The sequence below is a fragment of the Eurosta solidaginis genome, chromosome 4, assembly GCF_040869045.1.
Source record: "Eurosta solidaginis isolate ZX-2024a chromosome 4, ASM4086904v1, whole genome shotgun sequence".
Lineage (NCBI taxonomy): Eukaryota > Metazoa > Arthropoda > Insecta > Diptera > Tephritidae > Eurosta > Eurosta solidaginis.
This window is the reverse complement of record NC_090322.1, coordinates 275,497,509-275,522,905: the sequence shown is the minus strand read 5'-3', so window position 1 is coordinate 275,522,905 and position 25,397 is coordinate 275,497,509. Positions and strand designations below refer to the sequence as shown.

The 25,397-nt window shown below is 35.2% G+C and overlaps 3 protein-coding genes across 9 annotated transcripts in view; 2 read left to right on the top strand and 1 right to left on the bottom strand.

Annotated features, from left to right (window-relative positions):
* Positions 1-4,159, top strand: part of Pkcdelta (Protein kinase C delta) — a 65,809-nt gene extending 61,650 nt beyond the window's left edge. For all 3 annotated transcript variants that reach the window (XM_067778432.1, XM_067778430.1, XM_067778429.1), the window contains 5 exons: positions 2,001-2,155; positions 2,221-2,368; positions 2,432-2,611; positions 2,914-3,054; positions 3,122-4,159. In XM_067778432.1, coding sequence (XP_067634533.1) covers positions 2,001-2,155; positions 2,221-2,368; positions 2,432-2,611; positions 2,914-3,054; positions 3,122-3,274 — 777 coding nt within the window. In that variant the 3' untranslated portion in view covers positions 3,275-4,159. The remainder of the gene's footprint in view (positions 1-2,000; positions 2,156-2,220; positions 2,369-2,431; positions 2,612-2,913; positions 3,055-3,121) is intronic.
* Positions 4,160-12,213: 8,054 nt separating this feature from the next.
* On the top strand, positions 12,214-13,845 carry LOC137247485 (uncharacterized). 2 transcript variants are annotated; one of them, XM_067778428.1, is made up of 2 exons: positions 12,214-12,361; positions 12,418-13,845. In XM_067778428.1, exons 1-2 carry the CDS (start codon positions 12,356-12,358, stop codon positions 13,543-13,545), a joined length of 1,134 nt encoding a protein of 377 aa, XP_067634529.1. In that variant the 5' UTR covers positions 12,214-12,355; the 3' UTR covers positions 13,546-13,845. The 2 variants fall into 2 exon arrangements, with proteins under 2 accessions (XP_067634529.1, XP_067634528.1); XM_067778427.1 differs by having other exon boundaries at positions 12,271-12,361; positions 12,415-13,845.
* A 2,871-nt stretch (positions 13,846-16,716) lies between these two features.
* kat80 (katanin 80) overlaps positions 16,717-25,397 on the bottom strand; it is a 46,029-nt gene continuing 37,348 nt past the window's right edge. For 3 of the 4 annotated variants that reach the window (XM_067778418.1, XM_067778419.1, XM_067778421.1), the window contains 7 exons: positions 22,524-22,874; positions 22,328-22,463; positions 21,136-22,251; positions 21,035-21,076; positions 20,770-20,957; positions 20,175-20,339; positions 16,717-20,095 (listed from right to left, as the gene is read on the bottom strand). In XM_067778418.1, the coding sequence (XP_067634519.1) occupies positions 19,861-20,095; positions 20,175-20,339; positions 20,770-20,957; positions 21,035-21,076; positions 21,136-22,251; positions 22,328-22,463; positions 22,524-22,874 (2,233 nt within the window). In that variant the 3' untranslated portion in view covers positions 16,717-19,860. The remainder of the gene's footprint in view (positions 20,096-20,174; positions 20,340-20,769; positions 20,958-21,034; positions 21,077-21,135; positions 22,252-22,327; positions 22,464-22,523; positions 22,875-25,397) is intronic. The other variant, XM_067778420.1, reaches the window with a different exon arrangement.

Below are 25,397 nucleotides of genomic sequence, written 5' to 3'. Positions count from 1 at the left end.
TGGGCACATGTTTTTCAAAGTAAGATTGGTTTTATTAAATTGTAAAACGTTTTGCTCTACATCCTCTTTATATCGAGGCCACGTTATCTCAGAAAGCTGTTTATTTAAATTGTTAAAATTAGTTTTGGAAAAAGCAAAGCACCTGGTAGAGACACGTGCAGCCGACTTCGTTGCTTTTGATTTCGTAAGTTATCTCAAGAGAAGGATGGTAAACGTCTTCTGGCAAAACAAGAGGTTCACACCGATTTATAGAGAATTTAGATATGTCGTAAAGTCTAAGAATTTTCCATACTTATTCGGAAAGAAGTTGGACTGATCAAGGCAAAGATCAGAAATTCCATCCAAAAAGTCATTGTTATGCATCTTGGATGATACGGGGACAATATTGTGATCAACGATATTCCAAGATATATGTGGTACGTTAAAGTCGCCTAATACAATCATGGAGTCCGTGGGCTTTATCATCGAATTGACTGTGTGTAACAGTGAAATATGGTGCATATACACTGATAGATCAGAAGAAGGTGGAATATAGCAACCGGCTAAGTAAATATGACTCCGGCCTGGTAAGATTCGCATGCATTTAAACTCGATGGAATCTACTTCGGGTAAATTAACATCTTCAGATGGAATTGAAGAATGTACAGCTAGCAAGACACCACAAGAGAAAACTCCCTTCTCATCATCGTCATCATTAATTGACGCTTGCATCGCCAATTGTGTCAGTTATCCCAACTCAGTGAAGGTCTTCACTTTCCTCTGCTTCCAAATACGGGTGTCAATTAGAATCCTGTCTTCACTTAACATAACTGCGCCTTTAATCAACGCCCTATTTTCACTTTGTTATCTCGAGTACTAAAAGATCATCTCTCCACACCGTTATTGATTACGGGCCATACATCTGAACCGGTATAATTGGGGACTTATAAATACTGAGTTTTACTTACTTTACTTTGCTTTTTAATTGCCTAATCAGTCAATAGTAGCACTTGTTGCATAAAGTGATTCTACAGCTGATATTAATCGCCGTAAATGCTGGTTCCTAGATAGAGGAAGTCCTTCACTGTATCCCTTTTATATCCGTCAATAGTGATGTGGTTGCTGACGCAACCGATTTTTATCTTTGATACCAGCATGCACATGCCTTTGCGTCCTTCCACCGCAAGATCCTTTTGTTTAGCCTTTTTGTCCAAGCCAGATGCTGCGAGAAATTACATGCTCTTGGAATAGATGCTGCCATTGAGGTATAAATCTGCTACTAGAATAATCTTCGGCTGCATCATGCTAGATAGTCGTACGCTCGTTCGACCATATTTTTATGTGGAGTTGGTATATGTCGTTTACCAACTCTTCGCATCTCTGTTTGAAGAGCTCGGAGTGTGGTCCATCGCTTCCCGCTGTCAAACTATTTTTTGCAGGCATACTGCCATTCTCACTTCATCATAGTGGGTTGACAGAAGGTCTTCCATCGTACGGAATTTCGATATCGGGTTCGTCGTCTTCCTAGCTATCTAGCATTGTTCAGAAGTGTTAGTTCCATAATTTATGCACACTCTCTTCGTTTGTTACCAAGTCGCCTAACAGTCCTACATTAACGTATTGAGACCTTCTTCTTTTCTGGTAGCATTTGGGGATCTTTCCACTCAACCATTCCTAGAGTCAAACATTGCTCTTAGTAAGTAGATGTGAGACCAAATAAGGTGGTTAGCAGCTATCTCATCACAGCTTCGCCATGGCAAACTTTAAATAGTTCTTTACGTGCATTTTCTTCGCAGAGTAACGATCTGAGTCAATGTTTGTACCTAGTAGCGTGTGCATATCCAGGGCAGATTTCCTTTGCTTGTCACGACGTGATCATTTTTATGTTGGAACCTGGTATTGCAGATGCTTTTATTTCGAACCTAATTCAAATCAGTCAAGCAGCCCCTTAACAGCCTAGCTGACCTCTTACCTCTCGGTAAAAATTATTTTATATCATTTATTTTGCTTTATTCCTATAGAGCCATTTATTCTTCGTCATGGAATATCTCAATGGTGGTGATTTAATGTTCCATATTCAGGAAAGTGGACGATTTCCGGAGGAGCGGGCCAGATTCTACGGTGCCGAAATAATATCCGGACTGAAGTTCCTGCACAAAAAGGGAATAATTTACAGGTATAAATACGTTCAACCAACTATGAAATAAATATTGATTCTAACAAATCGCTTTATTTCTCTAGAGATCTAAAATTGGACAACGTACTGCTCGACTACGAGGGTCATGTTCGCATTGCTGATTTCGGTATGTGCAAATTACAAATTTATCTCGACAAGACCGCAGATAGTTTTTGTGGAACGCCAGATTATATGGCGCCTGAAATAATAAAGGTAAACTCTTAAACGTCTAACATTTTCTTGCAAAAATTTTTCACTTTCTTTTGTTACATTCAGGGCGAAAAATACAATCAAAATGTGGATTGGTGGTCATTTGGCGTTTTACTCTACGAAATGTTAATTGGGCAGTCACCTTTCAGCGGTTGCGATGAAGATGAATTATTTTGGTCGATTTGTAATGAGATTCCCTGGTTCCCTGTTTATATTTCAGCAGAAGCCACGGGCATTTTAAGAGGAGTAAGTTTTGCTTCCTAATTATCTTTTGTTATAGACATTTGTGTACTTATATCGTCGGCAGAGTAAGTAGAAAGGGCCCAATCACGCTTGCTCTTTGAAACACCCTTCCGCAATTTTTTTAAAACAGCCTATCTCAAAATTCGGTTTACAATTCCGTACCTAAGAATTTAAAATATATCTAATTAGCGCTGCGATAAGGTGTTTTAAAAACTTCTCAAAAAAGAGCATATTTCAAACACTCAGTCAAGATCTTCTACGATATGTAAGAATATTGTAACATGTTATGATATTTATATTTTTAGCTACTTGAAAAAGATTACACAAAACGTATAGGCTCACAATACAGTCCTGCGGGTGATATCAGTGACCATATATTCTTCAGACCCATTGATTGGAATTTGCTGGAGAAGAGGGAGCTACCGCCGCCATTCAAGCCACTTGTGGTTGGTATCACTAATTAAATACATAATTACAAAGCTATTATAATGCAACGTTTTTGATTTTCTATAGAAGCATCCTTTGGATACGCAATATTTTGATCGCGTTTTCACCAAAGAGCGTGTGCGCCTAACCCCTATTGAAAGGGACATTCTACAATCAATGGACCAGAAACCATTCTTAGGTTTCACTTACACAAATCCACATATTACATTAGATGATTAATCAAAGAAGAAGGTGACTAAAATCGGTAAAACGCGAAGTAAAAGTGTGAAGAGAGTGATTGCTTAAATGATTTTTTATTAAGGAAAATTTAAAAGTTTGTTTTAAAGCAGTATTTAGTTATAATCAATTTAGTGCAAGTAATTAATTAAGTAGTAAGTGAAAAAAGGTTAACTTAAGAACTAATAAATAGAATAATAATGTTGCAATTACGCTAATTAATTAGCAACGCTAGCGTTAAGATATCCCTAGACATACATACATACATATACACAGTTATTTAAAAAAACGCATATTAATCCCAAATTATATTTTAGTGGCACTTTGTAAAATATATTATGAGCTTCACAAACATATCAACATTTATTATGTATATGAAGACGTACATATATGAAGGTTTTAAACGAATAAATTCGACAAATATTATGACATTTGCTTCCTAGTGTGTAGTATAAGTTTTCATGATGAGGGCTATTTGATTAAAACACAAAAATTAAAATCCAAAAGTCTGACGTAAGACCTACTCCCATGCACGTCTTCATATAAAACCAAGTTATTTTAAAACAAGAAAAAAATCCTAGAATATTTTTAAGATTTTCAATTTAAAGGCAGCACATGGCTTTCCGTAGAGAGATATTACCGTTATTTGAACTAATTAACCCAAGAATCTCACACATACTTTTCGTAAAATTATTTTACATATGTTAAGAAACATATTTATGAAATAATGTTGATTGTGTGACTGCAAAAAAAAAAGCACAGATGATATATTATTTATGCCAAAGTGTTGAATATGTGTACGACGTATGTTTTTACAATGTTATGTACATATCCAATAAACTTATACAAAATAATTCAAAAAAATAAACAAAACAAACTTTAATTCCATTTCATTATCTATATCTCAGAATTTTTCACCGACTTAGTATTTTGAAATAGCATACAAGTTAAAAGTTAGTTTCAGTACAAGTACAAACCACAGTACCTAGTATTGTTCCGATTCCACCTTGTACTCGATAACTGTACTAATTTGAAAGGATTGGGGAAAGTAATCGATACCAAAAAAGGATCGAGGGAAAGTACTCGATACCTTTTCGTATCGAACTCATTACAAAGCTCGAAAAAATAATTAAAATTAAAAACATTGCATTAGGGTGAACGTATTATTAGGTTATAAAAAAATCGCGCGTTCGTTGAATGAAATGTTGACAATCTGTTGATCAGCACTAGCAAATCAAACACAACATAACAATTTTCACTGTGCTATTGCAGCACATTATCAGTTTGAATATCAGCAACATTTCATAAATTAAGCAGCACTTTAGCTACTACTACTGTTTTCGTTTGGTGGCTCGAACACATCCTATATTACCAATATCTGCCTTACTAAAAGTCGTCCTAGTAGTTGACTCGTATACATGGTCACTTAATAGCAATTTATTGCGACATCTAACAGTATCGAATTTATTGCTTAATATTGTATCAGCTAATTGTTCTACTGTAATTGGATCCTCGACTGCGATTCAGATCATATTGCTCGTCAATAACTTTTTCACGGCGAATAAAAATCGTCGGTACTGAAGAGACACGACCACTGATCGCGTTGTTCTTTAAAAACCGCAAGATCTGCCAACTCAACACGAAAATCAATTAGCCCAATAAACCATAAAACAGGCATTTGGATCGGCGGGTTCCGAGATGTCATCAAACAAATTCACAGTAAGTTGGCGACTTCTATTGTCATAGACTCGGCGGCGAGCGGAATAATAAGAACTCAATGGATAAGTTAGGACCACACCCACAAACCAGCGTTATACTGGCAAAACTTCGATCTAGGTACTGTAATAAGTAAAACTCTTACCTATCTAGTTTAAATACTTACATATCCAATTTTTGCCATACCTAAAGTCTCCAAACGATATGAACCACCTTTCTATATGCTGCATGAAACCAGCTTCGCTTACCATATTTTTTTATTCGTATTAATTATGTTTCCACTGCACAATCAAATATTATTTGCACAATACCCATCTTTTTTCAGTTGAGTTAATGAATTGATTTTAAAAACGATTATCATAAATATTGATGGGCTACAAATTAAATCATCTCTTAATAAATAAAAAAAAATAAATGTAAGGCGCGATAACCTCCGAAGAGATCTAAGGCCGAGCTTCTCTTCCAATTTGCGTCGTGCTCCTCTTGATTTTCCCTACAAATTGGCCGGACGGGACCTACATGTTTTATGCCGACTCCGAACGGCATCTGCAAAGCAGATGAGTTTTCACTGAGAGCTTTTCATGGCAGAAATACACCCGGAGTGCTTGCCAAACACTGCCGAGGGGCGACCCCGCTTAGAAAAATTTTCTTCTAATTGAAAAATCTTATTTCTAAAATTTTGATGTTGCTCTGCCCGGGAGTTGAACCCAGGGCATACGGTGTGATAGGCGGAGCACGCTACCATCACACCACGGTGGCCGCCTCTTAATACTTCATATAATATAACATATTTAAAAATGTGATTTAATTGAATTTGCATATTACAGTGTACCCAATAGACCATACCCAGCAAACTTTCAGAATGACAAAAGGGGCAGAAAAGTGTTTAACGGACCAATTACGCTTTTTGTGAAGTCAATTAAAAATCATAAACATGAATGCCACCTCTGTCAGCATTCATTGGCCATAGTTATCGGATACATAGGAGATGCTTGAAACGCTTTCTTGCGATGGAGATAAAGCTGGGACGGAAAATGATAATTATTTTTTTATCGGAATCGAAAAAGTCCTGGCCAAAAAATTGTCCTAGGTGAAAATGTTTGAGTTCCGAGGTATCCCTATAGCAAAATCATGTCGAATCATGCATCCTTTTTATTTTTCGAACTTTTTCCATAAAAGTCCACATATAAAAGAAAAATCTGTATTTTTATTTTTTTAGTCCGATAGAACTAATTAAACTCGGACTTTTAAAAATAAAAGTCCGGAAATATATTTGGATCAAGATAAAAATTATTTTCGGATTTTTATTTTTTGAGTCCGATAGAAATAATGCTACGTGTTCACTTTGCTTCTATTGAGATGAAGAGAAAAGTGATGTCTAGTAAACAAAAGGCAAAGGGAAAATTAACCACTGAGTTTTTTGGTGATGTAAACAAACACAATATTTACATAAATGACAGTCACACTAATTTCAATAGAGCTTTGTTTACAGCGGCAAAAAAAAACAAAAAAAGCAAAAAGTTATAAGTATCTGTGGTTGAAAAATGGAAAAATCATGATAAAAAAGGCTGATAATGGCGAGGCTGTTCCTTTAAGAACTTTTGACGATTTGTCAAAAATAACTTAGATTCCTATAATTATTTATCATCAAAATTAATGGTATTTTTAAATTTCCTATATAATGACAGCGATGCCATAAACACGCCTATTAATGATTTAAATTTATTGGGTAGTACTAGTGACTCTTTTGTTGTTGTTCACCAAAATATACGCAAAAACGGCAAAATTTTGATCTTTTGGTCTGTCATTTTGAGTTGTTTAAAAACAAACCCGATTTAATTTTTGTTTCTGAAATATAGCTATACTCTCATGAAATACGAGACTTTACGATACCTGGCTATACTTTTTTTGCTAACACTACTGACCAATATTCTGCAGGTGGTGTTGGAGTTTTTGTTCGAAATATTTGCGAGTGTGAATATGTCGAGTATAACATTACAAGCGCAGATATATTAAAGATCTCCTTAATCATATCTGACAAAGTTTTTAATTTCATGTGTGTCTATAGATTACATTCGGTTTCTGCACAGACATTTTTGGAAGAGTTTTCAACTCTTCTTTGTAGCGAGAATTCAGGCAATTTCATTATTTTAGGTGACTTTAATTTGGATATCCTCAGACCGAGTGATACAACTGATAACTACCTAACGCTTATGGCTAATTATGGTTTAACATCGTTCTTAAATGTATCTACTCGTAGTGTTTCTGGAAGCTGCATCGACCATGTTTTTGGTCGCAGCAGCTGTAGTACTTTTAAAAATATTTCCGGCATAAACCTTTACTTTAAAATTACAGATCATACTATGACTGGTATAGTAATAAATATTGCATGGAAAAAAGCATAAATAGAAGTAACACGAGTTAAAAATTAACCAAGATTAATTTCGGTTTGCTTAATCAAAGCTTACGGTTTGAGTCCTGGGGCAAAGTTTTTGCTGAGAAAGACGTATCCAATGCATACCACATTTTTTTAAATACTTTTATAAGCCACATTCAGGATGCAACCTTCTCCGTCACTTCACCTAGATCTGATATAAGGTTAAAGCCTTGGATAAGTAAGCAGTTGATGAAAAAGATTCGCCTTAAAAACAAGCTTGGAAGAAAGAGCACTAAAAATCCTTCGAATACAAGGATTCGTAGTCGACATAGAGATCTTTGTAGAAGGTTAAGAAAAGAAGTACGATTGGAACGCGACAGTTTCTATAAAAGGTTATAAAAAAGGAATGGAATGTTATAAACAGCCTTTTAAATCGTAGTCCTAAATCAATTGACTCATCAATTGTTTTATGTAATAGTGGCCTAAATATTTCTGATCCCACAACTGTAGCAAACCTTTTTAATAGTCACTTTTCAGCAATCGGGCAAACTTACAACTACTTATACATACGAACTTTCAATGAATAACTCAGTTATTTCAAATTTAGGTAGTAGTTTTTTCTTTGAACCTTTTACTGGCACTGAATTACTGAAGGTAGTAAAATCGTTGGACAACTCCAGATCTTGTGGCTCTGATGGTGTTTCAAATCAAATTTTAATTAATTTGTTTAACAAAAGCGTGTACTCTGGAACTTTTCCTACTGATTTAAAATGTGCTGTTGTCATTCCTTTATATAAAAAGGGGAACAAAAAAGATATAAACAATTACCGACCAATCTCTTTACTTTCTTCTATTTCCAAAACTTTTGAAAAGCTTGTTAAAAGTAGAATTCTTTCTTTTCTTAACAACAAACATTTTTTCAGTTCAATGCAATACGGATTTAGATCTGGACTCTCAACAGAAGATGCCCTGCTGAGCTTTTATTCTGTTATTTATGGCGAGTTAGACAAAAAGCAGAACTGTGCTGGCCTGTTTATTGATATCACGAAAGCATTTGATATGGTTGATCACCAAATACTGTTAGATAAATTGTATTGCATAGGCTTTCGTGGCTTTATGTACAATTGGCTCAAATCATATTTATCAGGAAGAGTGCAGAAAGTAAAGGTTGGCAATTGTTTAAGCAATTCTGTGACAACTACCTTAGGAGTACTTCAAGGGTCTGTTCTAGGTCCAATACTGTTCCTTGTATATTCGAATTCTTTATTTTCTTTGCCGTTCTATGGCAAGGTTACCGCTTTTGCAGACGACCTTGCTATAGCCTATAGTTCATCGAACTATCTAGATTTGGTGGCAGGTGTCAACTTCGATGCTCATTTGTTGAGAGTGTGGTTTGCTAAACATAAACTGATCGTCAGCAATAAAACTAAACTGATGTATTTCAATTTACATCCAAGAACCTCACCTGATATTGCCATTATATTTCACGCCACTGACTGCAGACGTTTCTCCCTTAGCAATATGTCGTGCTCTGGTACATCGTTTAATCATGAAACAAATTGTAGCGATAAGTGTTTCCCAATTGAAAGAGTTGATACCTACCAATATCTGGGTGTTTCTGTGGACCAATCCTTAAGTTGGTCAACACATATTTCTCGCCTGAAGGCATACATGCGATCTACTGTGCGCTATTTTTATAGTCTAAGGAATATATGTTCAAACGCAACGCTGAAGACGCTTTATTACGCTTTGGTTCACTCTTAGCTTCAATATGGCATATGCTGCTGGGGTGGTGCGTCTTACAGTAAAATCCAGCAACTTCTTACTATTCAAAAATGTGTCATAAGGAAAATATGTAATGTGAACCGTTTCCACCACAGCATAGAGTTTTTTAAAAATATTCTTTATTCGATGTGGGTATTTACACAGCCTAGTCACGGATAATTATAATTTGAGGCAAAACTCACTCGGACTTTTTGTTGTTCCCACATCTCGTACTACTCATTATAATAACTTTTTTACTATCGTATCTTGTAAAGCTTTCAATACGCTACCTGCGTCTATACGTGTCATTAGAAATATGCGTGAATTTTTAAAACATATCAAATCATTTTTATTAGAGCAGTCACACGACGACATCAAAACTTTGCTGAACCCTGACACTTAGTAATTTAATTTCAACATTGTTATTTTCTATTGTTATACATTTTATTTTACATTTTGTAACTTTAACTTCAACTTATTAACTATTTTCACCCCACACACATTTGTATATATTTATTAATTTTTTTGAGATGGCATTCAAAACTAAAGTTTTAGATAACTTTACAGAATGCCTTACTTTTCTTTCAATTTCAATGTATTAATTTAAGTGGCAATTTTATATATGTAAACATGTAAAAAATTATTTTGATTTGAAAGAAAATTAATAAATCTAATCTAATCTAATCTAATCTAATCTAAAATAGTTAAACTCAGACTTTTAAAAATAAAAGTCCGGAATAAAAGTTAAATCCGGACTTTTATTTTTTAAGGTCAAAATAAAAGTCCCGCTTGATAACAAAGAAATGGCTTATCCGAAACAAACAATTTTTTTAATTTAAAAGTCCGAATTTAACTATTTCTATCGGACTCAAAAAATAACAATCCGAAAATAATTTTTATCTTGATCCAAGTATATTAAAAGACCAAAATTAATAGTTTTGCAATGAATTATATTATAAAAGGAATAACAGTTTCGACCCCTGGGATAAAGTCGTGTTAATAGTTAAGTCCCCATTTTATGTTAATTGTATTGTAAACTCTGATGAGTTAAATAAACTTTTCTCAAATACTTACATATATTTTGTGTTTGCAAAAAACTACAGCTTGCTAGGCTTCCATGAAGGTGGTTGTATGTGGATGTATACTAATCACTCACAAACTCACTAAATGAGCTCATTTCCGGCTGATCTTTGATTACAGATGTTTGTTGTGTTATGGTCCACAGCTACAACTTGTTGACTTCTTCATATGTGGAAGTGTTTCGTTTTGAAATTATAGTTTGTTTGGAAATACTTACATACTTACGTGCATATCTACATTAGGTGTTTCGTTTTTATATAATTTTTGTTTTACCTGATTTGATTTTTCAGAGAAAATAAACATGATTCCCTCCATCAGGAATTTTTTTCGTCCATATATTCAGTTTACACTTCAATATTGCCTATGGTATATGTTTGAAAGAGTGGGCGTGGTTACCGTTCAATTTAGCCGCTTTGAAATACTTACATATATTTTCTCGGTACAAATAAGCCTGCTTACGAACACTCCTTTGGTTATGCCGATATACTCTATCTAGCTCATTCTTTACAAAGTTTCCTTGTTTATGCCTTTTCCATCTTTCTTCGGTCGATGGTGAGAAGTCGTGAACCGTTCTTACAGGATCAGTTATGAAGGTAGTCCAGTCCGTCGTAGTTATATTTCACTTTCAAAAGTTGAGACATAACTTTAGAGCACAAAAACTAGTCAAACTGAAAGTCCTACATTACAACCTTTTTGAAGTTTTCAAAAATTAAAAAATGAAGGTATCACTGTGACACAGTTGCAGATCGGAAAATTGCTTGTGTTGGTTTTTTTAAGCCACCACAAGACACAGCAGGTAGAATTGAAATTGCCCCTACACAAAAGTTCGACCCAAAGGGGGGGACATCAGAATTCGTTTTAGAGGTATGGTTCCTTCGGCAAAGTTTCTTATTTTGATCCCTAGAATACGATTTTCACAGAGCAATGAGCGATTTTTAAATCGACCCGCCCTAATATATGTGTAACTACATAACACAATTTAAAGCTTATTTTTTCGTTTTTTTAATATTGCAGAAATTCATACCTTTTTAAATCCTCTTTAATCTAAATATTTTAGATTCATAAGGTAGTAAATAATTATATAAAGGGCTGCAGTATCTAATCCGACCAAAGGTTCACACTACAAGACTAAGGGCTTCATTCTGTGTTGCGAATGAGAGATCAGATGAACGATTCGCCTCCAAACGATTTCGTCAAGCAATGGTAGTCTCTATCGTTTTCGTTCGGCCTTTTGGTTTCTTTCTTAATATCAAACAGAAAGGCGAAAGCAGTTGTCAAATGATACGTTGCCATCGTTTAACATAGTGCAAATACACAAGATACTCCTCTCTGGGGCCAAACGAACTTTCGTTTCGTAATAGAAAATGAGGCCCTAAGGTAATGCTGCTCAGTACCAATGCCCAGAAGTGGAGAAGAATCAATTATATTGTGCATCACTTTTCGCGATATAAGGAAGTCTATAGCAATTGCAACCCGTTTATTCCGTTAAAAGCCGCTGGTATGTGGGCAAAGTTATAACACGCTCTTTGCTTGTGACAACTAGGTATAAAAACAGAGAGAGACAATATTTTCAAAATACATATTTAATGGCTACTGAAAACTGGAAAAGATCACATCGAAATCGTTAATTAATGCGTGAACTTGCAACATTGGTGTTATACCTTTAGGCTTATATGAGAAATACAGCGCATCAATTTGAAATAGAATTGATATGCCAACAGCAACAACAACAAATTAAAAACATAAAAACGTACCGGACACATTGGTTTTTCGGGTATTGATATTGAGTAAACGCGATAACGACTATTTACTATTTACTTTTCTCTCTATGTTTCGTTTTGATGCAATAGTTCATCGAAATGCTGTAAGTTGGGTTGGTGTTTGGGTAGTCATGTCTGGGGTCACTCATTCACTGCGTTTGGCTTTAATGATGATGATTAATACAACAAAAAATTAGAAACACCAACACTATTTCTGCATTGGTAAATGGCTCGACTATATTATGATTACAAAGTACGTGCCCTCAGTCTTTTGTTTTAAGTATAAATGATTGACTTTAACTCAAGCAGCTTCAGTTCGAGTTTCGATGTTCATTAACCCAATCAGCTCGGTATTTCCATTTACCTCGTATACGAAGAAAATAGAAAATGAAGGTAAAATTTACTTAAATGTGAACCAAGCTCCGTGATAATAATTACTTTGTCAGCAGGTATTTGCTTGTATACTTGCTACATTGGTGGCTTTAAGCTCAGCAGGTCTTCTAGGTGTTGGCGGTGGAAGTGGATACAGTAGAGGGCATGGTGTGCATGGAGGACATGGTGGTCATAGTGATTATGGTGGATCCGGCGGCGGTGGCGATGTGAAAACATACCAAATCGTTCACGAAAGTGGACATAGTCACAGTAGAAGCCATGGTAGCCACGGCGGCCATGGTGGCTCAACGGCGCACGCAGATTTTAGTGGGCACGGCGGAGGAGATGTTAAAATAATCAAAGTGATACACGAAAATGCAGGTGCAGTTGGTGGTCACCATAGCGGAAATGGTGGGCATGGTGGTTATGGCAGTGGTGGCGCCAATGGAGCCATTGCCGGCGGGGATGTGAAGATTATCAGAGTTATCCACGAACATTCTGTAAGCAATGGATTTTCTTCAAGCCATTCTGATAATGCCGATTATAGTCATGGCGGCGGTGGATCATATGGTGGATTGCATGGAGGTGTTTCTGGAGGTGATGTGGTAAAAACAATTAAAGTAATTCACGAGCAAGCTAACGGAGTTCAGAGCTATGGGGGTGGTCACGCAAAAGAAGGTGGCTCTTACGGAGGCAATACAGCGGGAGGATATGATAGCGGATCAGTTGGCGGTGGATATAATTATGGTGTTGGTTCTGGCAGCGCAACTAGCGGTGACGAAGTTAAAACGATTAAAATCATACACGAAAAAAGCCGTGTCAACGGCGGCCATGGAGGTGGTCACGACAGCGATCATGTAGGTGGTTATGTAGGAAATGCCCAGAGTGGTGGTTTTCATGGTGGAAATGATGTTAAAACTATAAGAGTCATTCATGAGCAAGGAAGTCACTCAAATAATGGCGGTGGGCACGGTGTCAGCACTAGTTATGGTGGTGGCCATAGCGGATCAGCAGGAGACGACGCAATCGAAACAGTCAAATCTCTAAAAGTGATCGGTGAGTTGGGTGGTGGGTCAGGCTACGCGGATGGTCACCAAGGGGCTGCTGGTGGTGCCGGCTATCTGCCGCCAGCCAACGATTATCTCCCTCCAGCTAACGAATATCTGCCTCCATCAAACGGTTATCTGCCACCAGTTGTGAAGTAACAATTTTAGTACCTCTTATTGGATATAGAACAAACTATTTAGGGATAATTAGTTTAAGTAGATCATTACAGACATTTATTCATAAATATGTATGTTCATCGATGAGTATCTTCATATATGTATAAACCATTCCTCTGTGAATATAATCCATATTTATCAATAGTTAAGATAAGAAAAAATAAAAACTTTTATGATTGAAGAAAATGTTTAAGCTAGTTCGATCTAAATGGGTTGAGTGCAAATAAAACGAGTTATTTCGCCAACTTTCCTTGGCATCTTCAGGGGCGGATCTATATTTTTTAACAATAAAACATACCAGACAACAACAGTTAATGATTTAAAATAATCACGAGAAAAACATAATTTCATACACCAATAAATTGAAAACCCTTCACTTACTTACTTAATTGGCGCTTAACCATCCCTAAACGGTACACCCTTCACTTACATTGATATTTAAACAATCATCAATGTTTAAGTATCAATGTAAGTGAATGGTTTTCAATTTATTGGTGTATGAAATTATGTTTTTCTCGTGATTATTTTAAATCATTAACTGTTGTTGTTTGGTATGTTTTATTGTTAAAAATATATACATCCGCCCCTGAAGATGCCAAGGAAAGTTGGGCCGTAAGGTGAAATAACTAGTTTTATTTGCACTCAACCCATTTAGATCGAACTAGCTTAAAAATACACAAAAAATTTACAAATCGATCGGAATCCAATATAAAAAAAAAATGTGTTTGTTTCTTCTTTAGTTTTTCTTTCCGGGGTCAAAATGCTCATACCTTGAAATTCGCCCACTTCGCGGGCTAGGTTATGTAAAGGGAATAAATATTCAGGCCCAGAGAATTTCAGGAAAGAAAAAAGAAGGGGCCGCGGTTTAGAGAAAAGTAAAATTAAATAAACTGGGACTCTCTTTGGGTTTTCAACTGGAATCAAGGCCTTTAGAAGCAGCATGATTGAATTGTTAGAGGTGTACGCTTGCACAGGTTTCCCGAGAAAAACGGCGTAAATTAAAGTAAATATACCATGACTTTGATGTAGAAAATATTTTTTTTATTTTATTGCAAATACAGTTTGGGTTATAATTTATTAAAATTCTTAAATGGTTGCATACGTTCAGCCAAACGATTCCTAATAAGAATATTATATTAGAAGTCATTAAAATTAGTTAAAACAATTGTAATTGAAGTTAAAATATTTAAGAAATTTCCTTTTAATATCTATTGGATTAATAATATTTGGACACATCGGAGTGTGAAATAATGATGGCTTAGTTATAAAACTTCGGTTTAATAATTATGCACAGAATACATACATACATAAACAATCACTTTTTACTGCAGATATACTTATAAACTTATAGCAAGTATGTATGAATATATGAGTGGTTTTGTAAAATAATTTTTAACAAAATTAGATAACTATAATAAAACCGGTAGCAGAAAATATGTGTATTCATAGCTTAACAAATTAAAAATGCAATAATTTGTATAATAATATTTATTAAGGGTTGATAAGTTTGATCTTTTCGTGTTTTTTATTAGAGATGCCGTTAACGTTTAATGGTATTTTTTACGTAATTTTTTTTTTTTAGATGGACTAGGATAATTTAGATGTTTAATTGTTCGTCATTATCTGCATATATGTGTGTGTAAATATTAAGTATGTATGAATAAATGAATGAGAAGGAAATTCTTATTTGACTTAAAGGATAAGTGATGGTGGCATATCAATATTACCATATCACCTGATCTGAGCGGCTAATTGAATCGTTTATTATTAAATGGCACATATTCACATTTTCAAATTGTTCAGCATACACAAAAAAGGGCAATGAAATGAGCCAATTACAAGTAAATACCCAGTTTCATCGAAATAAAATGTAGCAGTTGAAAAAAGTATACATTACAACAAAGATGTGATTTTTTCCAAAGGTGAACATGTGCCCTTCTTATGATAAACTCTTCATTTGTACCATGTGATAATGTAATAGCCAAGACTATATAATAGTCCGCATAGTTGGATATTGCTTTTCAACCTAATACATTATCTGTATTTGTTCCAAAACATCCTACCGCAACTAAGATCCCTATCCCTTGAAAATAAATTTAGAGATCGGTTTTCTTCAAACAATTGTGAGTTAGGCCGTTATCGAAGTGGCCTCCGTAGTAGAGTGATGTTCCACCCAATTATTATTTGGGGAATATTTTTTGTAAAATAATTTATTTCAGGAATCCTTAAAAGTAGGCCCTTTTAAAAAGCTATTCAAAATTATTCTAGTTAATAGTAATCGCCAATGATGGGCAAGAAATGCTCAATTGTTCAATAAAAATATTATATTCAAAACAGATACAGATTTTAAAAAACTATTATGGCCCGATACGTTTCTGAGAAGGATTAGGCACTGTGCGGTCAATTCGACCTTGCTAGCGGTAGAATATTAAAAAAATAATGTAAAATTGAATATGGCGGTAAATTCTTTCCTATCGATAGGAGATACTTCAGCTATCTTGAATTTAATTTTTAATAACCACTCCTAATTGCATCTGAACAGCTGTTAGCTATTAAATTCAACACATATTTTAGCAACTGCTTTAAGATATTTTCCAAAATTTCTGCAGTATTTGATTTGAATGAAAAAATATTTGATTTTATTTGATCAAAAACAGAGTCGTTTTTATATTTTTATTTCTTATGTTAAGGAAATAGTGTTCATTGAGGAAGATCAAAAAAAATATTACAGATATGTGATTTACTTCGAAGTTATTAATTTCCCGCCAATAATCTCTACTGAAACTATTGCATGCATTTAGCTAAATAATCTCACAAAATTTAATAATTCCCGGTCCCATATTGTTCTTCTTTTAATAAGAGTGTATCAGTGCTAAAGCAGTTTTGAAATGTAATAAATGTAGAGCTTACGATTTCTTCTCGAACACAAGCGAGATTTTCGAGACCCGAGAAATCGAGAACTCGACTTTTCGCGAGATTCTCGTGTCTCGAAGTACTCGTAAAACTCGCGAGCTTCTCGACGTAAACTTAATTGCTGTATGGACAGTGTTTATACACTTGGTTTTTTTACTTGTGATTTTTTTTCGATTATATTGCTTTTCAATGACATTTAACCAAAACATATTTATTATACATATCATTTTGTTCACAATATTTTATTTTTTTAACGAGACATGGAGAACACGGCTTCTCGCGAGATTCTCGAATCTCGAAATACTCGTAATACTGGCAAGCTTCTCGTCTTTCAATTCAGTCGCTGCATTTCTACATTTCGGTGTTGTTGTTGTTGTTGTTGTTGTAGCGATACGGTTGCTCCCCGAAGGTTTAGGGAGTGATCGATGTGATGGTCCTTTGCCGTTTACAGATCCGGTACGCTCCGGTAACACAGCATCATTAAGGTGCTGGCCCGACCATCTCGGGAACGATTTATATGGCCACATTAAACCTTCAGGCCAATCCGGTATTTTAGTCGCCTCTTACGACAGGCATACCTACCGCGGGTATATTCTAACCCCCTGACCCGCTGGGTTGCTACATTTCGGTGTTTTTTTGTTGTGGTTTTGTAGAAATTTTCGCTTGTGCTCCAGAAGAAATCGTAAGCTCTATATAAAACAGCCAATGAATCGATTAAATTGAATGTCGAGAAGTTCGCGAGCCTTACGAGTAATTCGAGATTCGAGAATCTCGCGAGAAGGCGAGACTCGCGAGAAGTCTCTTCTCGAACAAGTTCGAGAAATCGTAAGCTCGAATTAAATGTGTTTACTAATTCATGAGATGATGATATGTGTGCAAATACATATTTTGTAGTTGTTAGCATACAATCCTATATTAATCTTGCTTGTATAAAAATAATTTCAAATTTCAATGCCTAACTTACTACTACTTTATCTGTATATATGCATATACACATGTATAATTATCTTACATATCTAAACGTAAGTTATACTTTAAAGCCAAAGTAAAAAAAACAAAAACAATGTTTCATTGTCTTCGTTTTCATATCAATCCGATTAGCTGAGTTATTCATGGAAGGATTTCAAATTGCTCTCAATCTATATTTTTCTTTTTATTTATACATATACATATGTATGTATAGCGAAAATTAATATACAATAATTTATGCAATCATTGGCATACAAAAGTGTTCGCTATGTGAGTTTTTTTTTTCAATCTAGATATTTCGTACATTCTGTTCTAAAAATTTTTGCAATTGCATATCAAATTACTGCTTATTACAACTTCATTGATTTCCAGCTTCCAAATGGATATCACCAGTGTAATATCCACATAAGTACAATTTCACAGTTTTATTGCATTTTCGAAATACCTGAAAAGGAAATTTCCAATAAACCATGAAAATTTCTTTCCATGCCATTAAAAGCCGTCGGAATTTTGAACAACAGTAACATCTATGGATATCTACTGCGGTCTACAAAAAATTTTATTCGCTCATTTTGCACGTCAAAATTTAGTAACACAATTTGCTCAAAAACTAATCATTAAAATAGGTATTTAATATGATAGATTTTTATTTAGTTAAGTACAAAAATAGTCCCACTGTAGCTATTTATCCATATCGTCAATATCAATTTTTTAAACACGAAACAATATTCTTCATTTTTCGAAGTTAGCCTTAAAAAGAGAAGTATGAACTTCCGTAATTTTTCTTAATCAACGTGAAATCTTAAAAAGTAAAAAAATTGCCTTTTTTCTCATTAGGTGTTTGGTATAAGTTTTTTCTTCGCAAGATTAGATAAAAGCTGTTATTTTACTCAAAAGTTCGAAAAAATTATAAGCCAAATACAGATTTCTTAGTTTTTTCCTAACTGGTGTTTAAAATTGACAAGAAAAAAGTTTCCATATAGGGCAACATGTCAAACTTCGAAAGCCTATCTAATAACGTTTTCTTTTCTGAAATAAATTGTTGGCTAAGTGAATGGTAAAGCCTTAATAGAGTTACTCCCACCCCAGAAAATTTTCAACATTTCTGGTGCATGCAAAGAACATAAAATGGCTACCCCGTGTATTAGCTGATTTTCACAAACACGCTGTCAATGATAATAAAAATTCATCAATTATTTCCTTCATTTCAATTTTCTTCGCCTAAAAATATGTGAAGTTACGAAAATAAATTGTCACTATCAGCTAGTTTAGCGGAGTTGCACTGCCACACCGGTTTTCACAAAAGAACGAAATATCCCGTAAATGCGTTACCTGCTTTTTAGAACAGAACAAAATATATTTACAACCCTTGCGCGGCGTACAAAAAGCGTAACACTTTTGCCAGAAAAGAAAACGCTATAAGTATTGGAGGCTAACTTCGAAAAACGGATAAATTCTTTGCTTAACAAAATTGGTCCAATACCTACTGGAGCTGCAGCTTAATTAGTAGTTACAAAGTTTGTGTTACGAAAAAAAAATGTATGAACAAATTTAAGGAAGACCCTAGTGTGTAGTCAGCGCTGTAGTCTTAAGTTGTATATTGTTTCCATGGTTTCCAATATAAAATTTGTTTAAAACATAGCATATACAACGTATAGGAGACCTTGTGAATTCCAAAAATGCATATTTCAAAACTTCAATTACGAAATGTAACAAAAAATTGTAAGAGCCAGAAAAGTTCTGGTACTCCGTAAAGAGGTATGAGATCTTTACGATCTTTTTCATGAAATACACAAATTTTAATTATTTTTTCAAAAAATTATTGTGAATGTTATAAGCAAAACTAGCTCATTCATTTGTCAATTCAAGTTTTTGAAGGAATTCATTCACAAAATTTTGTAATTCTGTTAATATGTATGCTCAGACACATAGATAAGTTTTCCTCAAACATAGGCTTACCTATTATTGATTTTAACCTAAATTCCAGTTTTTACATTCACATCATGTCTGTATTCATAAAATAAAGTTACAAGTTTAATATAGAGCGAGAAAAGAAAATAATAAATTGATACCTAAGCTTAATTCGTGTGCCCCTTTTAATCAGAATTTTAAAATTTTATTTTGTGTTATGAGTGTATTTATTTTTGCTGTAAACACATATCTACAAAACAAAATGTGCTATTAAAACTAATGAAGAAATAAACAACAAAAACGTCATGGATTACACATATACACACATGCAACTTAAAATATGTTTATTAGCCAATTTGAAACATAGGAGAACATAATTATTTTACACTTTAACGTCCTAACAATAAATTATTAACAATCTCATAAAGTTATAAACTAAACAATGCAATATAAACATGGGCACAAGACTGATATTCTAATTATACATTTTTATACAATATTTCATTAAATATTGACAATAAGATTTTGAAGCTGAGATAACGTGCTCCCAAAATGATTACTTTCTGGTAAGTTACGTATTTGCAGTAGCCAATGTTGACATTCTATACATTTACGATGACGTTCCTCACGCGACACATCCACACCTAAACTATTCGACCATGGGTCTATGTTATCTTGAATAATTGGCAAGAAATTGGAAAGAATCACACGTAACGTATCACACCCTCGTGTGTAATGACTAAAGCGTAGAGAATATAATGTTGTTTGATGTTAATTAAATATATTACTTTTAGATTGTTTTATGCTTTTTAACTTACAATTTATGTGGGCTCTGCAAGAGTTCATAGATTTCTGGTAGCAATAAAAGACACAAATCTAAATTCCAAGATGAAGTTTTTTCCATTATCGCACCAAGGAGGTCAACAAACACGGTACGACCTGTCTTTATAGCTTGTTTTAAAGCGCCGATAATGTCGTGAGATCTATAAAATAAACAATTTTTGCTGTCAATATTATAGAAGTGAATGCAGCGCAGAATGTTGTTCGATGTAAATTTGTTATATAACTGCCCAATTTTCATTCTGTTTTATTTAAACACGTTATTTTAGACTCTCTTGTTTCGGAGATTCAAGGGGTTGTATAGCGCAACCCTTTCAAGTTGTCAGCGTAATTTCCCCAACCCAATCGCCAACCTCACATACCGGTGGCGAAGACTGTTTAGTGAGACGCCAGGCGAGCCCAAGTTCCTCACGGAAGGAGGGTGTTGGACAACATAGAAGGTTCAACGTGGTCATTGCAAATCTGTGCAATTTTCCGGAACACACCGCATCAATCTCCGGCACCCACCATTAACATCGATAAAATTCGCCATCGCTACAAGTAGAAGAAGAAGAAAATGTATATTTTTTGTACCTTGTGGAGTTGCGAATAATTTGAAGTGTTGCATGTCTATTGTTCAGCTCCTGAAAGATTTGCTCATGTGAGGCCAGCAGCATTTGTATCTCCAAACTATCGTCAAACATTGGGCGATTGGTGAATCCTTTATGATTCAAACTGGGCTGTGTTAGTAAATCAGTATCCGGTCGATAGTTAACTGGTATCTGCAATTATTATAGCACATACATACAAGCAGATTTAGTTATAAAGTTTTACACCAAAGCCTGAGAAATATTCTTACATTGGTAATAGTGCTAACATCGGTATTGTAACTTGAAATTCGCTATAAAAATTTAGTAACTATTAAGACTAATCGATTGTATTATATTGTATTGCACTCACGTTTGCTTGCCTCTGGGCTGCTGCTGCAGCGGCTACTTGCCGTTGTGGCGACCGCAACTCTAGCGTAGTACGCGAGCGTGTTGGGGGTTTTGCATAAATTTGGACGCTTATATTCTTATTACGTGCATTCTCTTTGTTAGGATTCGATTGCGTATCATTACCACGTTTAGTCTTGTTGACAAAATGTGACGACGCCGACTTTTTTAATGACATATTATCGTCCAATTTATGTAGATCCGTTGAGCTTATTGATGATACCTGCGATAATTTATTACGCGCTTGATTTGTGGAGTTAGCATTAGTTCTACCACTCGTTGGTACAGCTATTTGGGTGGTACGTTTTTGGACACTCGCTGAAGATTTCGATTTTGTGTTTTTAAAAGCGGGAATTTGTTGAGGTTGTCCCGTTGTAGCTGATGTTGAACTAACTGCATTGGGACCATTTGGCTGTTGATGAATATTTTGGTTAACAGGAAAATCCTCAGCCATTTCCGTATGATCATAATTTGATATTATGGGCGGATTACTTTCATTTAAATTATATTCCATCTCATTTGCAAATGAATTTGGCATCGGCATGTGAAGATAGATATCTCGTTCTCCTGGCATTTTTAAAGAGCTCGGTCCCTCAAAATTTAAAGAAGAAATACCGTTAGCACTAAAAGAACTATACCCAGTGCTTGATGTCATCGATGTAAAATTGAATGGTGGTGATGTGTTTGACTTATGCATGTGATTAATGCCTCTGTACGGTGTGTCAAAGTTCAATGTATTACTATTCACGCCATTCAAGGAGGATATGGTTGAAACTAAGACTGGCGGTGGAGATACTGTTTCCAATAAAGATTCGTCAACCAATTCCAAACTCAAATTTGGCGATGAATGGCCGTCTAGACTAGGGCTCCTATTATCTTCATTCTCCTCTACTAGTCTAGATGCTTTGGGACCTGTTATTGAAAGCCTCAGCTTCTGGCTACCACGAGAGAAGCTCTTACGTGTTGTAGAGTTATGACTAAAAGCGGCGGGTGTTGAATTTGATGGATTGTAAAATGGAAAAACTCGATCAATGCTAAGAGCATTGATTGAGACCACACTTTGCTCGTAAGAACCACAGATCTGTAACGGAATTCCCCCAAAAGTATCAATATTATCTGCGACGTAAAATATATTACGTATCAAGATACCAACGTACCAATTTTCTATTAACAACTTTCATATCACCCAAAGCAGTCCATGTCGATATTATATGATCAAATTCTCGATCTGGTTCCCAACCAATCACAGAAATACCTGCTGCTGTACCCACAAAAAGACATTCGCCATTTTCACTGTACGGAATATACTTGTCAAAAATTAAATGAACTAAATTATTTTAACATTTAACTAACCTGAATGTAATGCATTTAATAGGATGACCATAAAATTGGCTTTCGGTCTCTGTTTGAGATATACGAACTTGACTCTCTAAATCGTATATGCAGACTGTACCATCAACACGTCCCACAGCTAGCAGAAACTCGAACGGATGGAATTGTATACATGTAATAGCAGCTGCCGGTGGCTGCTCAGTAAACTCCATAATTTGTTTACTTTTACGTATATCCCAGATTATAACAGATCCTTCTGTACCAGCAGATGCAATCCATAATCCATCGGGTGAAAATTTCACCGAATTAACTGGAGCAATATGGCCTCGGTAAATCTTAATACATCTATTTTGATTCCGGACATCCCATAACCTGTAATTTGCATATACATTTTTTGGATTCAGTCGTTTTTCTACTTTGCTATGAATAACGCACAAAGTACATTAATTTTATTCGGTTAACGGTACATTGTAACGGCATAAATAAATGCCAATAAATACATACTACATACTTAGCAATATGCTAAGGATGAAAAAAGGAATATTTAAACAATGTCGTTCGTCCATCTGGCTGTAAACACGATAACTTAAGTAAAGCGCTTTTTTAAATGATCAAAATCTGACGATAGCCGCGCCCACTTTTCCTGCATAAAGTACTTGCAGTTGTTACGGTCTACTGTTATGGTCTACGGTTACGGTCCACTTGGGAGCGTTTTCGGGCGAACACACCTAGTGACTAGCGATGGGACCAAAAAGTTGCGATGCAAAGGTATCGAAAACAGGAAAGAAAAGATCTGCGATCACTAGCGAAAATTTGGCATGCGTTTCCGGGCTTGAAAACTAAGGTGGAAAAAATTTTGTGAAGCAAAAAGATAGAGCATATACATATTTTTTTTTTGCTCAACGACAAGCAGACAAAGAAACGTTAAATTATATATAAGGAGAAAAGCTGCATTCACCGAAAAAAGAAAAGAAGCGACACATAAAGCCGACAGTAGGAAAACCACCAATACTGACGGGTCAAAGTGCTCCTATTAATTGCACATTGCTTGCCGTTTAACTGAGTCCCACATACTTATCGACCAACTACCCGGTCAGCACATTGGCAAAATAATTTCTGTGAATATTTTTACACCTTCTAATTGTGGCGAAGCACAAGAATCTTCCGTTCTTGAAATTTCCTGCGGACCAAAAAGGACATTTAAGAAACATTTAACGAATCTTGCTGATACGACAGCCTCGACAAGTCCGAATTCAAATAACCATTTTTGTAATAGTATAAGCACAAGCGAAATTGCTAGGTGGTTAATTAGAAAGCCCACTGACTAGATCAGCTGTTATGTCGAATATCTGTTTTTGCCGTCGACCACGGCTTTCCTCAACGGAAGACTCTTAAACCAACACCTCCGCCTCCAGGGCCAGCAGTACGCTGCAGCGTAATACAACGAACGCCAAAATTAGTACCAAGTCATCCAGGTCGTAAAAGTCAACACGAAGTTATATTGCCACCAGGTTCACTCGATCACCTCAGACCAGAGCGCAACAACCACCAACAGTACCAACACAGCGCGCCCAAGACCGCGCGTCATAACCAACAACAGCGACAACTTCACCAGCAACAACAACATCACCAGTAACCACGCCGGCAGAGGCCCACGGTACGTACTCTGGCGGCTATGTAAGTACCAGCCATGTACAAACTTAGATATACTTAGTTAAAGAAACTCTAAGTAATACTCAGAGAGTTTTATAAAGCCCGGTTAAACTATTTCAAATGGGTCGATTTTTTTTCTCCCTTCCGAGGATTGTTTTAAGAAAGTTTCGAAGTTTTACGTTGGTTTCCATACACCTTTTTTTTGGACCGTCGAGTTTTGCGGATGGTTGAAGTTTTGTTAGAAGAAAAAAAAAGAAGGGGAATCAATGTTCGTTTTGAAATCCTTCGAAGAGTTGAATTGGCCAAACTCAGAAACTTGTGGCTTTTCCAAGTAAGACTGCGAGATTTTCGTAAAATTTTTTTTCCAAGCATTAGATTTTCGGTAATGGCTTCGACATGGTTTGAAGATTTTCCTTTTCTGAAATTAAATGAAGTATTTCTTTGAACACTGTCGAACTTCCAACGAAAATAAATAAGGGGAGATAATAACCGGAAGCTTTGGTATTAGTTTTCATTGTTATTTTCGTACCCACGGCTGTAAACAATTCAACTTTCTTTCTATTCAATTTAATGAATTTATGATAAATCTTTGAAATAGTATATTACATTATGTAATGCTTTAACACACGCAAGCGCATCACTAACTCAATTTTGATAAATGTAAATTATAGACAAAATTTTTACACATTTGAATTTAATAAGACTAAATTATATACATAATATTATTATCATTAGTTATTACAAGGGCAAAAGTTACGTAAATGGTATAAGTACCAAGTAATAAATGTCTGTTGTGATCGTTAGGTTTTTTTTTTGAATTATCTAGTATGTCTTTAACAACTTTACTGACTATTTGTTAATTGAATCACACAACATTAGGCGTGGCAGGTACACACGTACGCACATAAATGTAGGATTTTGAGTCTGGTTATATATTAAGCTGTATATATATGTTATATTTCAGCTTTAGTAACAGGCCATGTCCGGTTCGGTAATTTTTTTTTTGCGTTTGATTTTTTTTTTTTTTTTGAAGTTTAAATTTTGAATGTTTAACGGTCTGTCCGTTACATCCGGTTCGGCCGGATGTTGTTTTAGTTTGAATTTATAAGCGTTTTGAGTCGGTCTCTGCGCTTTTGCCGGTTTTTTTGAAGTTGACAGCTGCTAGTTTGATAGGCATGATATGACTTTTTTTCTGTTTATGGCGCAGGAACAGTAAGGTTGGCAAGGACCCGCCCCAGCCGA